The sequence below is a fragment of the Ambystoma mexicanum genome, chromosome 1q (assembly GCF_040938575.1).
Source record: "Ambystoma mexicanum isolate Mex_15411 chromosome 1q, UKY_AmexF1_1, whole genome shotgun sequence".
Lineage (NCBI taxonomy): Eukaryota > Metazoa > Chordata > Amphibia > Caudata > Ambystomatidae > Ambystoma > Ambystoma mexicanum.
In genome coordinates this window covers 226,109,110-226,121,568 of record NC_090922.1, presented here as the reverse complement: position 1 = coordinate 226,121,568, position 12,459 = coordinate 226,109,110, and the positions used below count along the sequence as shown (strand labels likewise).

The window sequence follows — 12,459 nt, the reverse complement described above, 5'->3', positions numbered from 1 at the left end:
AGGGAACCCCAAGGAACCAACCCAAAGACACTGAAGGTATTTGAAACCACTGCAAGGACTCTGTGCAAAAGGTCTTACGAACAGCCCTTTTTGATTGAACTCACTTTTGTAACATTGACCAAACTGCGCCTGGTGAGAAGACCAACTGAAACCAGCTTTGGTTTCCGATTTTCTGTTAAACCACTATGTTCCTTTTTAAAGACTTCCTATCACATTTTTGTAAAGAGCGAGGGCAAGAATAGGTTTAGACACAGACAGACTTTTATTTTTGGACTATTAGACATTGATAACCTTTAGAAACAACAGTTAAGTGGACCATCCCCTTAGAGTTAGGGTCAGTCAGGCATTACACCACTCCATGAGCCTTAAAATAAAGTTTTAAAACGAACACCTGCAAATTTGTAAATGTGACAAAAAGACACTATTTTCACACATTTTCACTGGGAAATGAACTAAATGCTTGCAAAACACAGCATGTCCTACCTTCCCACGTTCACATTCATGTCCTGACGAAAATCAGACCTCACATGCCTAGGTGCACTCCCCAGGGTGGAAAAGTGTAAATCATCAGTGTGCCAACTGCTATGGGAAGACAAGAATTAATGTGAATTGCAGGATACATTGATCGTCAACACTTCAAGCGCACCTTGCGGCCCTGGGTTTCTTCCGGGGCTACACCCATCCAATGATCGCCTGAACATCAATTGCCCTGGGGGATTCTCCATGGGGCGTGGCTAGGGTCATTTCAGGGACCCTGTTCCCTTCATCCCCCTAAGATCAGACCCCAATCAGCATCATTGCAGGATCCCTGGACCAGGAGCACAGTTTTGTTGCCGGCACCTCCTGGCCTCACCGTTTCCCCACCTTGTGGGGTTGGGAGGGCCAGCTGCCTGGCATGCCCCAGTGGTGGTGGCAGTGACCTAAAAACCCCAATGCACCTTCCCCTACCCTGGGGCAGCTTGCTGTGCCACGTGCGACTGTCTTTGGTGTTCCTCGGCTGCCTGCGTGGGACAGCCCTGGACCGGATGCCTCACAACCATGTCCAGCAGGCAATCTCTCCCCCCAAGTTGGGTTCTCTGCAGATCAGGAACAGTGCAAACTCAGACACGCCGGAGGCCCAGCGTTGGGGAAACCCATCAAAACCCCCGGGTCCAAGGATTTCAGATCAGACGTGGCGACCTGCTCAATTTAAGCATATTACTAAAGATTATTGTCACACTTGACCTTCCCTCAGAGCGGGAGTCACCATCCACGTCTGGTAACCCTAGTCAGAAATACAAATTGTAGGGCAATCACAGTAGGGAATTAAATGGGCCAGTCTTAACTTATCCAATGTTAAAACAAATATTTATCATTCACTGTTGCCCAAGCTCAAATGTCTCCTAAATATGGATTATTCAGACGAGGCCATCCATGACACATTTAACAACTTGCTCATTAACATCCAACCATTTATCACCAAACTTTGTAACCTCATAAAGAGACATGCCATTAGAACAGACAAGTGGTACAATGAAGAGTGTAAACTAGCTAAGCCACATCTTTAAACATTTCCGGAAAGGCTGCCCGAGTGTCAATGAAATAGAGCTCTGGAGTGGGTGAGCCTGCAGGAGGCAACCATTACTGGTGACAGACACACATTCTGGGAACTCGTTTGTGAAATGAAGGAGGTTGGGAAAAATGAAATGGTCTCGTGTATCAACCCGAGCAGTTGGAGAAATCAGTTCTTGAATGTATGTGACCCTGGGGAAAATGCATCTATCCTTGGGGGTCCCCCACTGGATCACGGAAAAATCCCCAATGCCATTGAATGTAATACTCCACCAATACAATTTGGCTACTCAGTAGTTGACAATCCCATCAAGTCACAGCAAGGGGGTTAAGCCCCTGTCCCGGACCACGTTGCGATTATTACCAGGACGAATTGGGTATATGGGCCCCTCTCCTATGGAGGCACTTCAATGAGTTCCTTGGGCTCAACAAGGTGCCTCACTCATGGCAAAATGCTATCATTGCCCCCATTTATAAGAAAGGCTGGTGTAACGCTCACCTGATATCCATGGGGACACCACTCAGCCTGATTGGACCACTCACAATCTCGAACCCTTCCCTGGAATCTGTTTGACTGGGGACTGGGCCTGAAATACAGGATTTCCGGATTTTAACTTATTGTCTCTGGTTGCTTGACCCACACCTCCCTTGAAGACCAAACCTTCCCCTTTGTCCTCTCCTCACCTTGTTTTCTTGTATTGTGCGCTCTCCGTCCTGCTCCTCGGTGCAGGGGTGTGTCGTTTGATGTGGGTGCTGTGAGACCTAGTTGCTTCACTGGTGCGGGCCCAAAGAGTCTGGGCTTGCTGTATCTCCAGCCCGACAAGGTAGGTTGTTGATTTTGGTGAACTGTCCTTTTCTTGTCTCTTGTCTCCTAATAATGACTCCACTTTCTCCCTTTAGGTGTTGGAGAGGGTCGTTGATGGTGTCGTGCTGCTTAGGGGAGCCGAGCACTAAGCGGTGAGTGAAAGCGCGATGCACAGCGCTGTTCGTCTGTTTTTGTGCCTATGTCTCTCTTTGTCCCTTGCAGGCCACTGCAATGTCCCAGTATGGCTGCCGGCTGAGAGAATAAGGTGCGGTGAGTAAAGCGCAATGTGCGGTGCCTTTTTGTCCTTTATGTGCTAACCTGTGTTGTCTTTTCCCCTTGTAGATCGATGGTGTGCTCCAGAGCTGAAGTTACCATGAGCAGCTCGAGTCCAGGTAAGCGTGTGACTCTTCTTGCTGTTTTAGGGGAATCGGGATATGAGAATGCTTACTAATGTCTCTTCCCTTCATTCTTTTCTTCCCAGGATGCGGCGTTCCGAAATGGAGATGGCACACCTGAGATGCTGTCCATAGGACTGGTGGAACGATGGATGGAAGCAGGATTCTCCTCAAGGTAAGTGTTGCATTAATGTTGTTCTTGTCTTTCGGGTACGCGGGATGCGGAGGAAAGGCGAAAAGGCCTTCAGGAGACCGATCCGAACACGGTGAGTGTCACGCTTCAGGAGCAGAGTAGTGCAAAGCGTGTTTCTCTGTCCGGGCATGGTTTATATAGCCCCCAGGTATCCAAGGTATCCCAGATATCCCTAAATCTAACCACACCCAAAAGCTAGACCGCGTAGCTCAGTCCATGGAACTGAGTTATGTGGGGGCATCCATATCGCACAAAGTGCATTACCAAGTCCAGTTCCAAGTCTGTCCTCTGAGTCATGTATGAGCCTGGCGCCAGTGTTTTGCCTAAGAGGGCTAGGGAAAGGGATCATGACAGCGGGAGGGACAACCCAGGGAACTGTAGGCCCATTTCCCTACTAAATAGTGTCAGGAAAATCTTTGCCAGGGCAGTGTACGAACATTTTCAGGCATGGATTGTGGAACAGGCAATAATTTACCACCTGCAGACAGGTTGTCAGCCCAAGATGAGGACTTTGAATCAGGGATTCTGCTTATATTTGATTGCACAGAAAAACAGTTCTGAGGAAGATGAAACGTTACATTGGGCCTCATTACAAGCATGCCGGTCCGGAAACAACAGTGCCGGAAAGCTTACCGGCACCGTTGTTTCCGGACTGACATACTACAGGTTTGCCTGCTGGAGCTGCCGTGCCCGGCAGGTGTGACCCTCCCAGACACAGCGGCCATGGTAGACAGACCGCCACGGTAGGCAGACCGTCACAGAAGCACTGGCACCGTTAATCACCTACGGGACTCTATGGGAATGGGGAATTACTATATACCAGCACCTGACTTTCCGTACCGCCAGGGTTGTAATACCTTGGTGTTACCGGCAAGTCTGGTGCCAGTAAATATTTACGGGTCTGCCGGCAACCCGCCAGTAATACCGGCACGGTTACAGCCGGACCCGTAGTGAGGCCTATTGTGTTCAATGACCTCAGAACCACTTTCAATGGGGTTCAACATAAACAGTTATGGTCAGTATTGGCCTAACGGGGGGTTCCAGGCAACTTATTAAAAATCATGGTACAACTTTACTCAGACAACACAGCCTCTGTAAGCTGGGGAGTAGGGGAGTACGTAGTGATTCCTTTCCCGTGACCAGAGGGGTGAGGCAAGGTTCTTTCCTCACCCCTCTGTTGTTCCTTATTTATTTAGACCAAGTGATCAGATATTTGAGGGCGTATTGCCCGGATCAGCCAAAGCTGGGGCCTGAATCGATGCCTGCGTTGCTATTTGCAGATGTTGCTGTGCTTTTAGCGACATCTGAAAAAGGTTTGGAGGCTACAATGCGTGCATTTATGAATGCATGTGCAGAGCTCCAATTCGAGATAAATGTTGGGAAAACAAAAACTCTGGTCTTCCGCCCAAAATGTACAAAACCAAAAAAGTTCACACCGAGGGTCAATGGCCTAGTCTTGAATCAAGTCCTGGCCAGTGGACAACCAAAATGCTTACGTCCTGAAAAATGAAAAATATGGTGAGGTTATATGGAGTTTTTTTTTAATGACCATGGAAGAGGTTTCATGTTCCCCGCAGTTAATATGGACCTCACACAGGCAAAGTCAGCTGCCCTTTACGGGGCAGAAATATGGGGAACTACAAACTCCAATAGCCTTTGCCTGATGGAAAGAGCTTTTCTTAAGCGTTTGCTGGCGATGCCTCCAGCATATCCTGGAATTAGGCGTAAGGCCTTTAGATGGAGATGTGGCCCTCTGCCCAGTATTTTACTGGCTGAGAGTATGAACAGTCCCGGGGCTTGTGAAATATCAGAATGCAGTTGAGCATGTTTTACGCTAGGGGGTGGAAAATCGCTCCCATGGTTTGCACATGTTGAATAGTGTTTGTCTGACCTAAAACTAAGTGGGTTATGGGATGACGCATACAGGACTACATAAAGTGTAGAAGCAGCTAAGAAAATGGCCCGTGAATTTGCAGAAATAGATACCTGCTAAATCTTACGCACTGGCGAGTATTACTTAACTGGTAAACATGTAGTCCATCCCCCATTGGCATGCTGTTTGTATTCGAAAATTAGGCTAAAGATTTTGCATACAGCGAGCCATTCTAGTGTTTGGTCAGGGATCTATGTGATTATTGCGACGGCCGAAAATGCCAACCTTTAATCCCTTTACACCAAACCACCACATATGTATGCAGGGGGAGGGAGACCCCCACAATCTCCCCTATATTAATATTATATTCTATACCCCCCACATATATATGTGGTGTAAGGGGGAGGGTAAAAAAAGTCTGCATTTTCTGCCGTCGTAATTGTGAGGGCGACATTTTGGTACGATTAGTTTGGTCAGTGGACAGAAGTGCCTTGTGTCCAGTGTGTGGCTTAACCAAAGAAACAACTTGTCATTTATTGTTTTTCTGTGAGGGGTTTCGGACTATTAGTTAGAGATTTTTGAAACCGATCTGTAATGCTCACAATGTGCATCATGTAAATCAGGCCCTGGTATTGGTAAGGCATATTATGATTACGATGTTATATACTGTGTAGCCAGTTATATCCACCAAGCTTGGCTTAAAAGATCCCAGTGTATACAGCTTGCAGCATAAATATAGGACCATTATTTTATATTACCAGTAAAACAAGTGTTGTGTGGCATTGCATCCCGCTATATTGCAGAGTTCTGCACAGAGCAGATGTTTGCATCTTTGCATATTTTGTACCATTAGCCCGGTAAGCATTTTTTGGTTGGTTTGGGGCTTGGCTTTTCAAATGTACATGTAGATGCGGACGAGCCTTAGTTTGATGCTTGGATTTCTTCTATGTTTTAAATTGTACTTTTAATGTTATAAACCGCCTGCTGAAACTTTGTAGCACGTTGCACTTATCAGGACCGGCCTAAAAAATGCAGGTCAATAAAGCTCGATGATAGGGGATTAAATGAAATGAAATGAAAAATGCTACTACACCATCCGTAAAACATGTATTGTGAAGCTTTGAATTTCTTGTCATAACGCAGAGTTTGCACAGATTTAATGTTTACAGGTTTCCACAATTTGCACTTTTAGTACTGTTTGCACTGCAGGCCATGGGGTTTTATGTCATATTTTAAGATATTTTATGATTGCTAATTCTTGATTGTAATATATATATTTTATGTTAGTTCTTTACTCATATGTATATTGGCAAAAATACAAACAGTCGAATAAAAGCCTAATGATGATGATCAAACTAACCAGGATTCCCTCAGTAACGAGTGAAGAGTCCAGTGCCGAATCCCCAACTTACTGCAGGTGCAGGAAAATTGATACACAGAAGACCGACTCCCAGCGGCGTTTAGGGAGCCTATGTCCTTCTGATCGCGGCTCACCCCCCCCACAGATGGTGTTAGGCCGGTAGAGACCACTGTCGCTGTGGGGTCGGGTATTCTCAGAGTCAGTTGCTTGGGGATGCAGCCCAAAGCAGGTGGTAAACTCCACCTGAAGCTAAATACGGGTAACACCACCAATAGTCAACAAGTACTGTAAGGGAAAGTTGAAAAGAACTTTGAAGTGAGAGTTCAAGAGGGTGTGAAACCATCAAAAGGTAAATGGGTGGGGTCTGTGCAGACTGCTCGGAGGATTGAACACAATGGGCAGGTCGGTCGTCTGGAACGGTGGGTCACCTCATGGTGCCGTCACCTGGCCCCATCCGGCACCCACAGGGCACATTTCCTCCATGGTGGTGCACCGCAACTGGCTCAGAGTCGACAGCATGTGGCTCTCCGGTCCAGCAGAGCGTGTTACAGCCCACTTGTAGCCATTTCGCTGTGCCTGCAGGTCCAAAGGAGAGGAAAAGATGCAATACCCTCCTCCGGCAACCATCCCAAGCCAGCAGGGTCCCTGTGCCTCCAAGGAGGGAAAAGGGGTTTTGTGGCCCGGCCAAAGCTCTAGGATGGGTGGGGGTGCTGCCCCCAGCCGTGGGTGCCTGTCTCCCATGCGAGTCGACCGTCCCCAAGCCCAGCAGGGCCTGCCAGTGCTTTGCCAGTGGGCCAAAGGCACTTCCCACCCACGTCCATTGGAATGCATTGCACCACCAGTTAGCTGCTCTCCGAGCCTGACTATCTAGCATCTCCCCATAAGAACGAATGGCAGGACCAGATGGTCGGGCTGCTCTGGAAGTCTGGGTCGCCATCAATTTGACATTTTCCTCCAGTTGACTCTATAAAAAGCCTGGATGCTTTTGCCCAGACCTCCCCCTCTGTCGCCCAGGAAGCACAGATTAGAAGAAAGCTTAGTCACCTTGCCCCGGATTACTGTAGACTGTGCGTATAGGTCCTGTCTATGCTCCACTAGTTTCTTGCTGCCCCAGCCTGGCTCTGTGGTGAAACCGCAGCACCTCCCCGCGTCGGCCAAGTGCCATGCCCCATGCAATGCCCCATGCAATGCCCCAGCAGAGCTTGGCCTGCTGGGGGTGCTCTTCCGAGAGGCCAACCTTTCTTCGCCAGACACGAGGGTGCCTGGCCAACAAGAGAACCTCAGCCGACATGCACGTCAAGGGCCGGGTGGCCTGTCCGTCTGCCTACCCGCACTCTACCAGATCGGTTTGGTGCACTTGGTCCATCTGGGTGGCGGGGAGCGGGGATGAGAGTTCCCCACTAAAATGTGTCAATTTCCAGCACTGCCCATGGATTTACAAAAAAAACATATATACAATGTTACCCTCCCTAGGGGCAGATGAGCAGCAACCTGCCGATGTGCCCCCAGGGAGGGCAGAAATTGCATATCCCATCCTTTTTTGTGCAGAGGGGTAGAGGACCGCTTATATGCTAAGTGCCCCACTAAAGGAATTCCTGGCGGTCTAGTGGCCATTGTTGCTCCCCGCTGGTGACAGCAAGGTAGCCACAACGTTCTGCCGACATGGTGGACATTTCGTGGGCTGACGCTGCAATTGTGGGCCAGGCCACTGAAATGCGCACCCCATGCACAGGGGAGGAACTGGGATGGAAGAAGACTGAGCTGAGCTCTGGCATAAACTGTCTTGCAGTAGCAACATTCCATGTAGACAAGAGGCCAACCACCCCCCGGCCCCGAAGGTGAGGAAGCTATTTGCCCCTGACTGCCGTGTGTCTCCTGAACACTGTATCCGACACATGTGCGTCAGAGAGCTTCCTCAACTTGAGGGTGTTTATGGTACTCTGTTGTATATCACTGCTCAGCTGCACACAGAGACACAGGCGCAGTATCTCTGTGCATGCAGCTGAGCCGCAATATGCAAGGACTTCACACACTGCATCTGAAAGTGGTAATTTGCTCATCAGCCCAAGTTCAAACAATGAAACAATGAAACTGCCCAAAGCTGTATATATGTCCTTTGACAGAGGAATTGAGCACCATACCAACTGTGCATTCCATGCTCAGAAGTAATGAACATTTGCATTACGAACACAGACATGTTTGACAAATTGATGGTCATTCTTATGTTCCCAAAATGCACTTTGTTTTTATGCAAAGCAGCAACAATCCTAAATTCAGGGCACACACATAATTTGACTCTTAGGTCCGCCCCCTAGTCCCACCCACACTATCGACAATCCGGGCCCCAATCCTCCACACACACCACTGGCTACTGTGAGGGGTCAGTAATGCGAGGCGGACAACTGCTTGTGGTTTTATCCAAATTAAACATTTTATTAAATTAAACCGCACTGAACCTACTCTATCAGGGAGTACCCTACCAAGTATAAAATCTAAGGGGATAACTCCTAGCATAAACAAAACATTCAAGGTAAAACATAAACAACATGAATAAGAGAATAACCAGCAACCAGTGATTTGAATGTCCTTCACCTGTCCTGGGAAAATCCTTTCCACAGGATTGCTCAAAGTCCATTCCTCCCAAATGTTCAAAAGGAAAGCAAAGTCTTAAACCAGTTCTCGTAAGTTCTAAAATGAAATAAAGGTTCACCAAACAAAAATCCACTGGCAACTTAACCTCGGAATGTGTCTCTCAGTGCAGAAATGACACAATAGGTTTTGCGAACACAGTACTTTCTCAGGACTTGCAGGTGAAATCTGCTTTCCTCTTGCCCCGGCGTCCCTTAAGTGAATACACCTCCTCAAACTGCTAGCCTCGTGCTCTTCTCCTCCTGTTACTACTACCAGCCTTCTGGTTTCTTCTCCAGCTCCATTCTACATCCCCCCTCCTGCTGCAGTCTTTTATGCTTCTTAGGTGGGGCAATTGATTTCAGGTGCAGGCCCTTGTTACTAATGGCCTGACCCTGGCAAAGACTGTTAGGTCTGCTTGCCTGTCCTTCACTTCTACATGCCTCTACAATCGCCTTCTTCGTGTCACTCCCCATGGGTTTCTGGGACATGTAGTTTACTTTAGTGAAATTAAGTTTTTCTAATTCTTTAAGTTGGCAAAAAGCCATTAATCGTCATCATGTTTATCTCTGAAATGTACAAACCGTTCAATAAAAATAGTACAAATAAAACAAGATAAAATACATAACAATGCAGATACCAAAAAATAAAACACTCGTATCAGTCATTATATCATAAAATCCATAACAATCATACAAAAACCACATTTCATAGCATATCCCCGATGAGCCGCTTTCTGCTATAAAGTGCTGTTTTTATGTAAGATAGAAGAGTCCATCCAACACGTGGAGAGTCGACCCATAATGGAAAAGTCAGAGCAGCTTAATACTGCACAAAACCTAGTTTGCGTAATTCGGCACTTAACAGGGAACCTCTCACTCTCTCATAAACTGGACAAAAAAATATCAAATGGGCAAGATCCTCATATACAGCATTGCACAAGGGACAGAACCGATTGCCAGTCTCTCAAGATCATGTTATCTTATGTTAGTGATATTTATAGAGCGCACGGCCGTCCAAAGGCATCATGGCACTAGAGAAAGCCAGGACAGTGTAATGCTAACAGGGAAAGAGAGCTTTAGAATAGCTACGTTTTCAATTTCCGCCGGAAGACAAGGTGATCAGCCACCCTCCGTAAATCAAAGGGGAGTTCATTCCAGGCCTTAGCTGCCATGACGCAGAAGGCGCGACCACCAGTGCGGGTGCGCCTAAACCGAGGGATGGCTATCAAGAGGGCGGAGAAGGAGCAAAGGGTATGAGCCGGAATATATTGCACAAATTTTGCTTGCCCAAGCCAATGTCAAGCCTGATGGGAAAATGGTCACTGCAGATGTTATCCACCACTTTGAATGCCCTCAATTCCCCCCAGAAAAGTCATTAAAAGGGAGCACATATGGGGAAAGGCAAAAAGGGGTTTCAGTCTTCCTGGTCTGACTCCCCCATCCCCATGTGATCCTCCCAGAGTACACCACCCCCAGGGTCGGGATCAGAGAGGACCTGCCTTTCCCTGGCCACATGAGGAGGGTCCCAGACCAGGTTTCTGGGGAGCATCCTATCAGATTCCTCACACTACCCCTTACTCACCAGCCTAAATACATGGAACTGTATGCATGAGACATACAGTTCCATGTGCTTGGGCAGTTGAGTTTGGGCGCTAGTCAGCTGTCATGCTCGTGCTGCTGCCTCTTGCTCATTACAGAAAGCAAGATGTAGAAATCTGCAATAAAGTGCAGAATCTAAGCATGATGCTTCTGTTGCTCTGCCAGGAAGGCCTTTCTCATTTTATTTCTTCTAGGCCTAATTTTTACTATAAACTCTTCCACAGTCCAGAGTGTGGGAAAAAGAGGACATTTTCTGGGACTGAGATGACATTGACTCATGAAATGCAGAAAATACAAATTCTTGATGGGGTATTAGGTGGGGGCACCACTTTAAAGTTGTTCCCAAATGGAGAGTAGAAACAAATAGCAACATTTCACCCTATCGACCCCTCTATACAACCACAGTTCTCTTCACCAGCCATTTCAATTAACTGCAAAGGGTTCTGCATCATTGGCATCTACGAAAACTACACCAAGACCAAAGGCTTTGAAGTAGTGAAAAGGTTGGTAGGCAGAAGGCAGTGCACCTTTGGTTTGAAGTCTCTTATGGATTTTTTTGTAGGCCTTCTGTACGCACCTGCTGGACAATGTTGCAAACCTTAGATGTGCCTTTTAATTGCTTCTGATGCAATCAATTACTCGCAGCAATCTGATGGAAGCTTTTGGTGCTCTAGAATATGACAGGGAGTGCATGTAATAGGAGAAGGGCCCAAGAGGACCCATGAGGGATGGCATACATTATTAGATGTCATGTTAGTAACAATAGAATGAACGTTATCTATTGTCCTCCGTGTGGACAGAGGTAAACGCTTTGAAATATAAATCTCTCTTCTTTCGCTTGTGTGCATTTAGATTTTAAACGTTTCCAACATTTATCATTCACAGATTCCACAGAATGCATGAAGTGCTCAGACGATGACTGGCCCAATCAGCAGAAGGATACATGTGTTAAGAAACCTATGGAGTACCTCTCTTATGAAGAGCCTTTAGGAGCAATATTGGCTGCAGCGTCCACACTTACAGCAGTGATCCCGGCTGCCATTTTGATGATTTTTATAAAGAGTAAAAACACTCCTCTTGTCAAAGCCAACAATCGAGAACTTAGCTACCTATTGCTGGTCTCACTCTCTCTCTGTGCCCTCTGTTCACTGGTCTTTATCGGACGCCCTGTGTCTGCAACATGCCTTGTTAGACAAGTGGCTTTTGGAATCACCTTTGCTCTTTGCCTATCTTGCATTTTGGCTAAAACAATTATAGTAGTTATCGCTTTCAAAGCCACAACCTCGGACAATAAATTAAAGCAATGGGTTGGACCTCAACTGGCAAAATCGATTGTCATTGTGGCAACATCGATCCAGATTATTCTATGTGTACTGTGGCTAACAATTACTCCGCCTTTTGTGGGAAGGAACTCCTCCTACCATATAGGCAAAATCATTATGGAATGCAATGACGGCTCTTCCGCTGCCTTCTGGGGCATGCTGGGATATATGGGGCTTCTGGCCATGGTGAGTTTCGTTGTTGCATTCATATCCAGGAAGCTCCCCGACAGTTTCAACGAAGCCAAGTTCATTACCTTCAGCATGCTGGTCTTTGTAAGTGTTTGGTTGTCTTTTGTACCTGCGTACCTTAGCACCCGAGGAAAATATATGGTAGCTGTAGAGATTTTTGCCATCTTAGCTTCTAGTAGTGGACTGATGGCCTGCATCTTCCTCCCCAAGTGTTACATAATTCTGCTGAGACCTGACATGAATACTAAAGAATTTCTAATGGGGCGTGGAAAATTTAGCACCAAAAAACTGAAATAAGCAAACTTTACTAGCACAACTGAGCATTTCAAGTTGACAGCATGATCCATAGAAAATATAATTATCATTCAACTTTGTTATCTTGGAGATTCAGCGTACCAATTTTATAAAATTGCACAAAAATATCTTCTTACTGTGCAGCTGAGCCTGCATGATCCCATGTTAATAGACCAATTAGCAGTGTATTTATTTATTGGACATTTGTATGGTGACCTATACACAGGTGCTTCCAGGCACCACAAGAC

At 46.7% G+C, this 12,459-nt stretch overlaps 1 protein-coding gene across 1 annotated transcript in view; it reads left to right on the top strand.

The window, feature by feature from the left end:
- The window catches only part of LOC138554523 (extracellular calcium-sensing receptor-like), a 195,849-nt gene extending 183,635 nt beyond the window's left edge, over positions 1-12,214 (top strand). Inside the window, exon 7 of the mRNA XM_069642594.1 lies at positions 11,292-12,214. Coding sequence (XP_069498695.1) covers positions 11,292-12,214 — 923 coding nt within the window. The remainder of the gene's footprint in view (positions 1-11,291) is intronic.
- Positions 12,215-12,459: the final 245 nt, after the last annotated feature.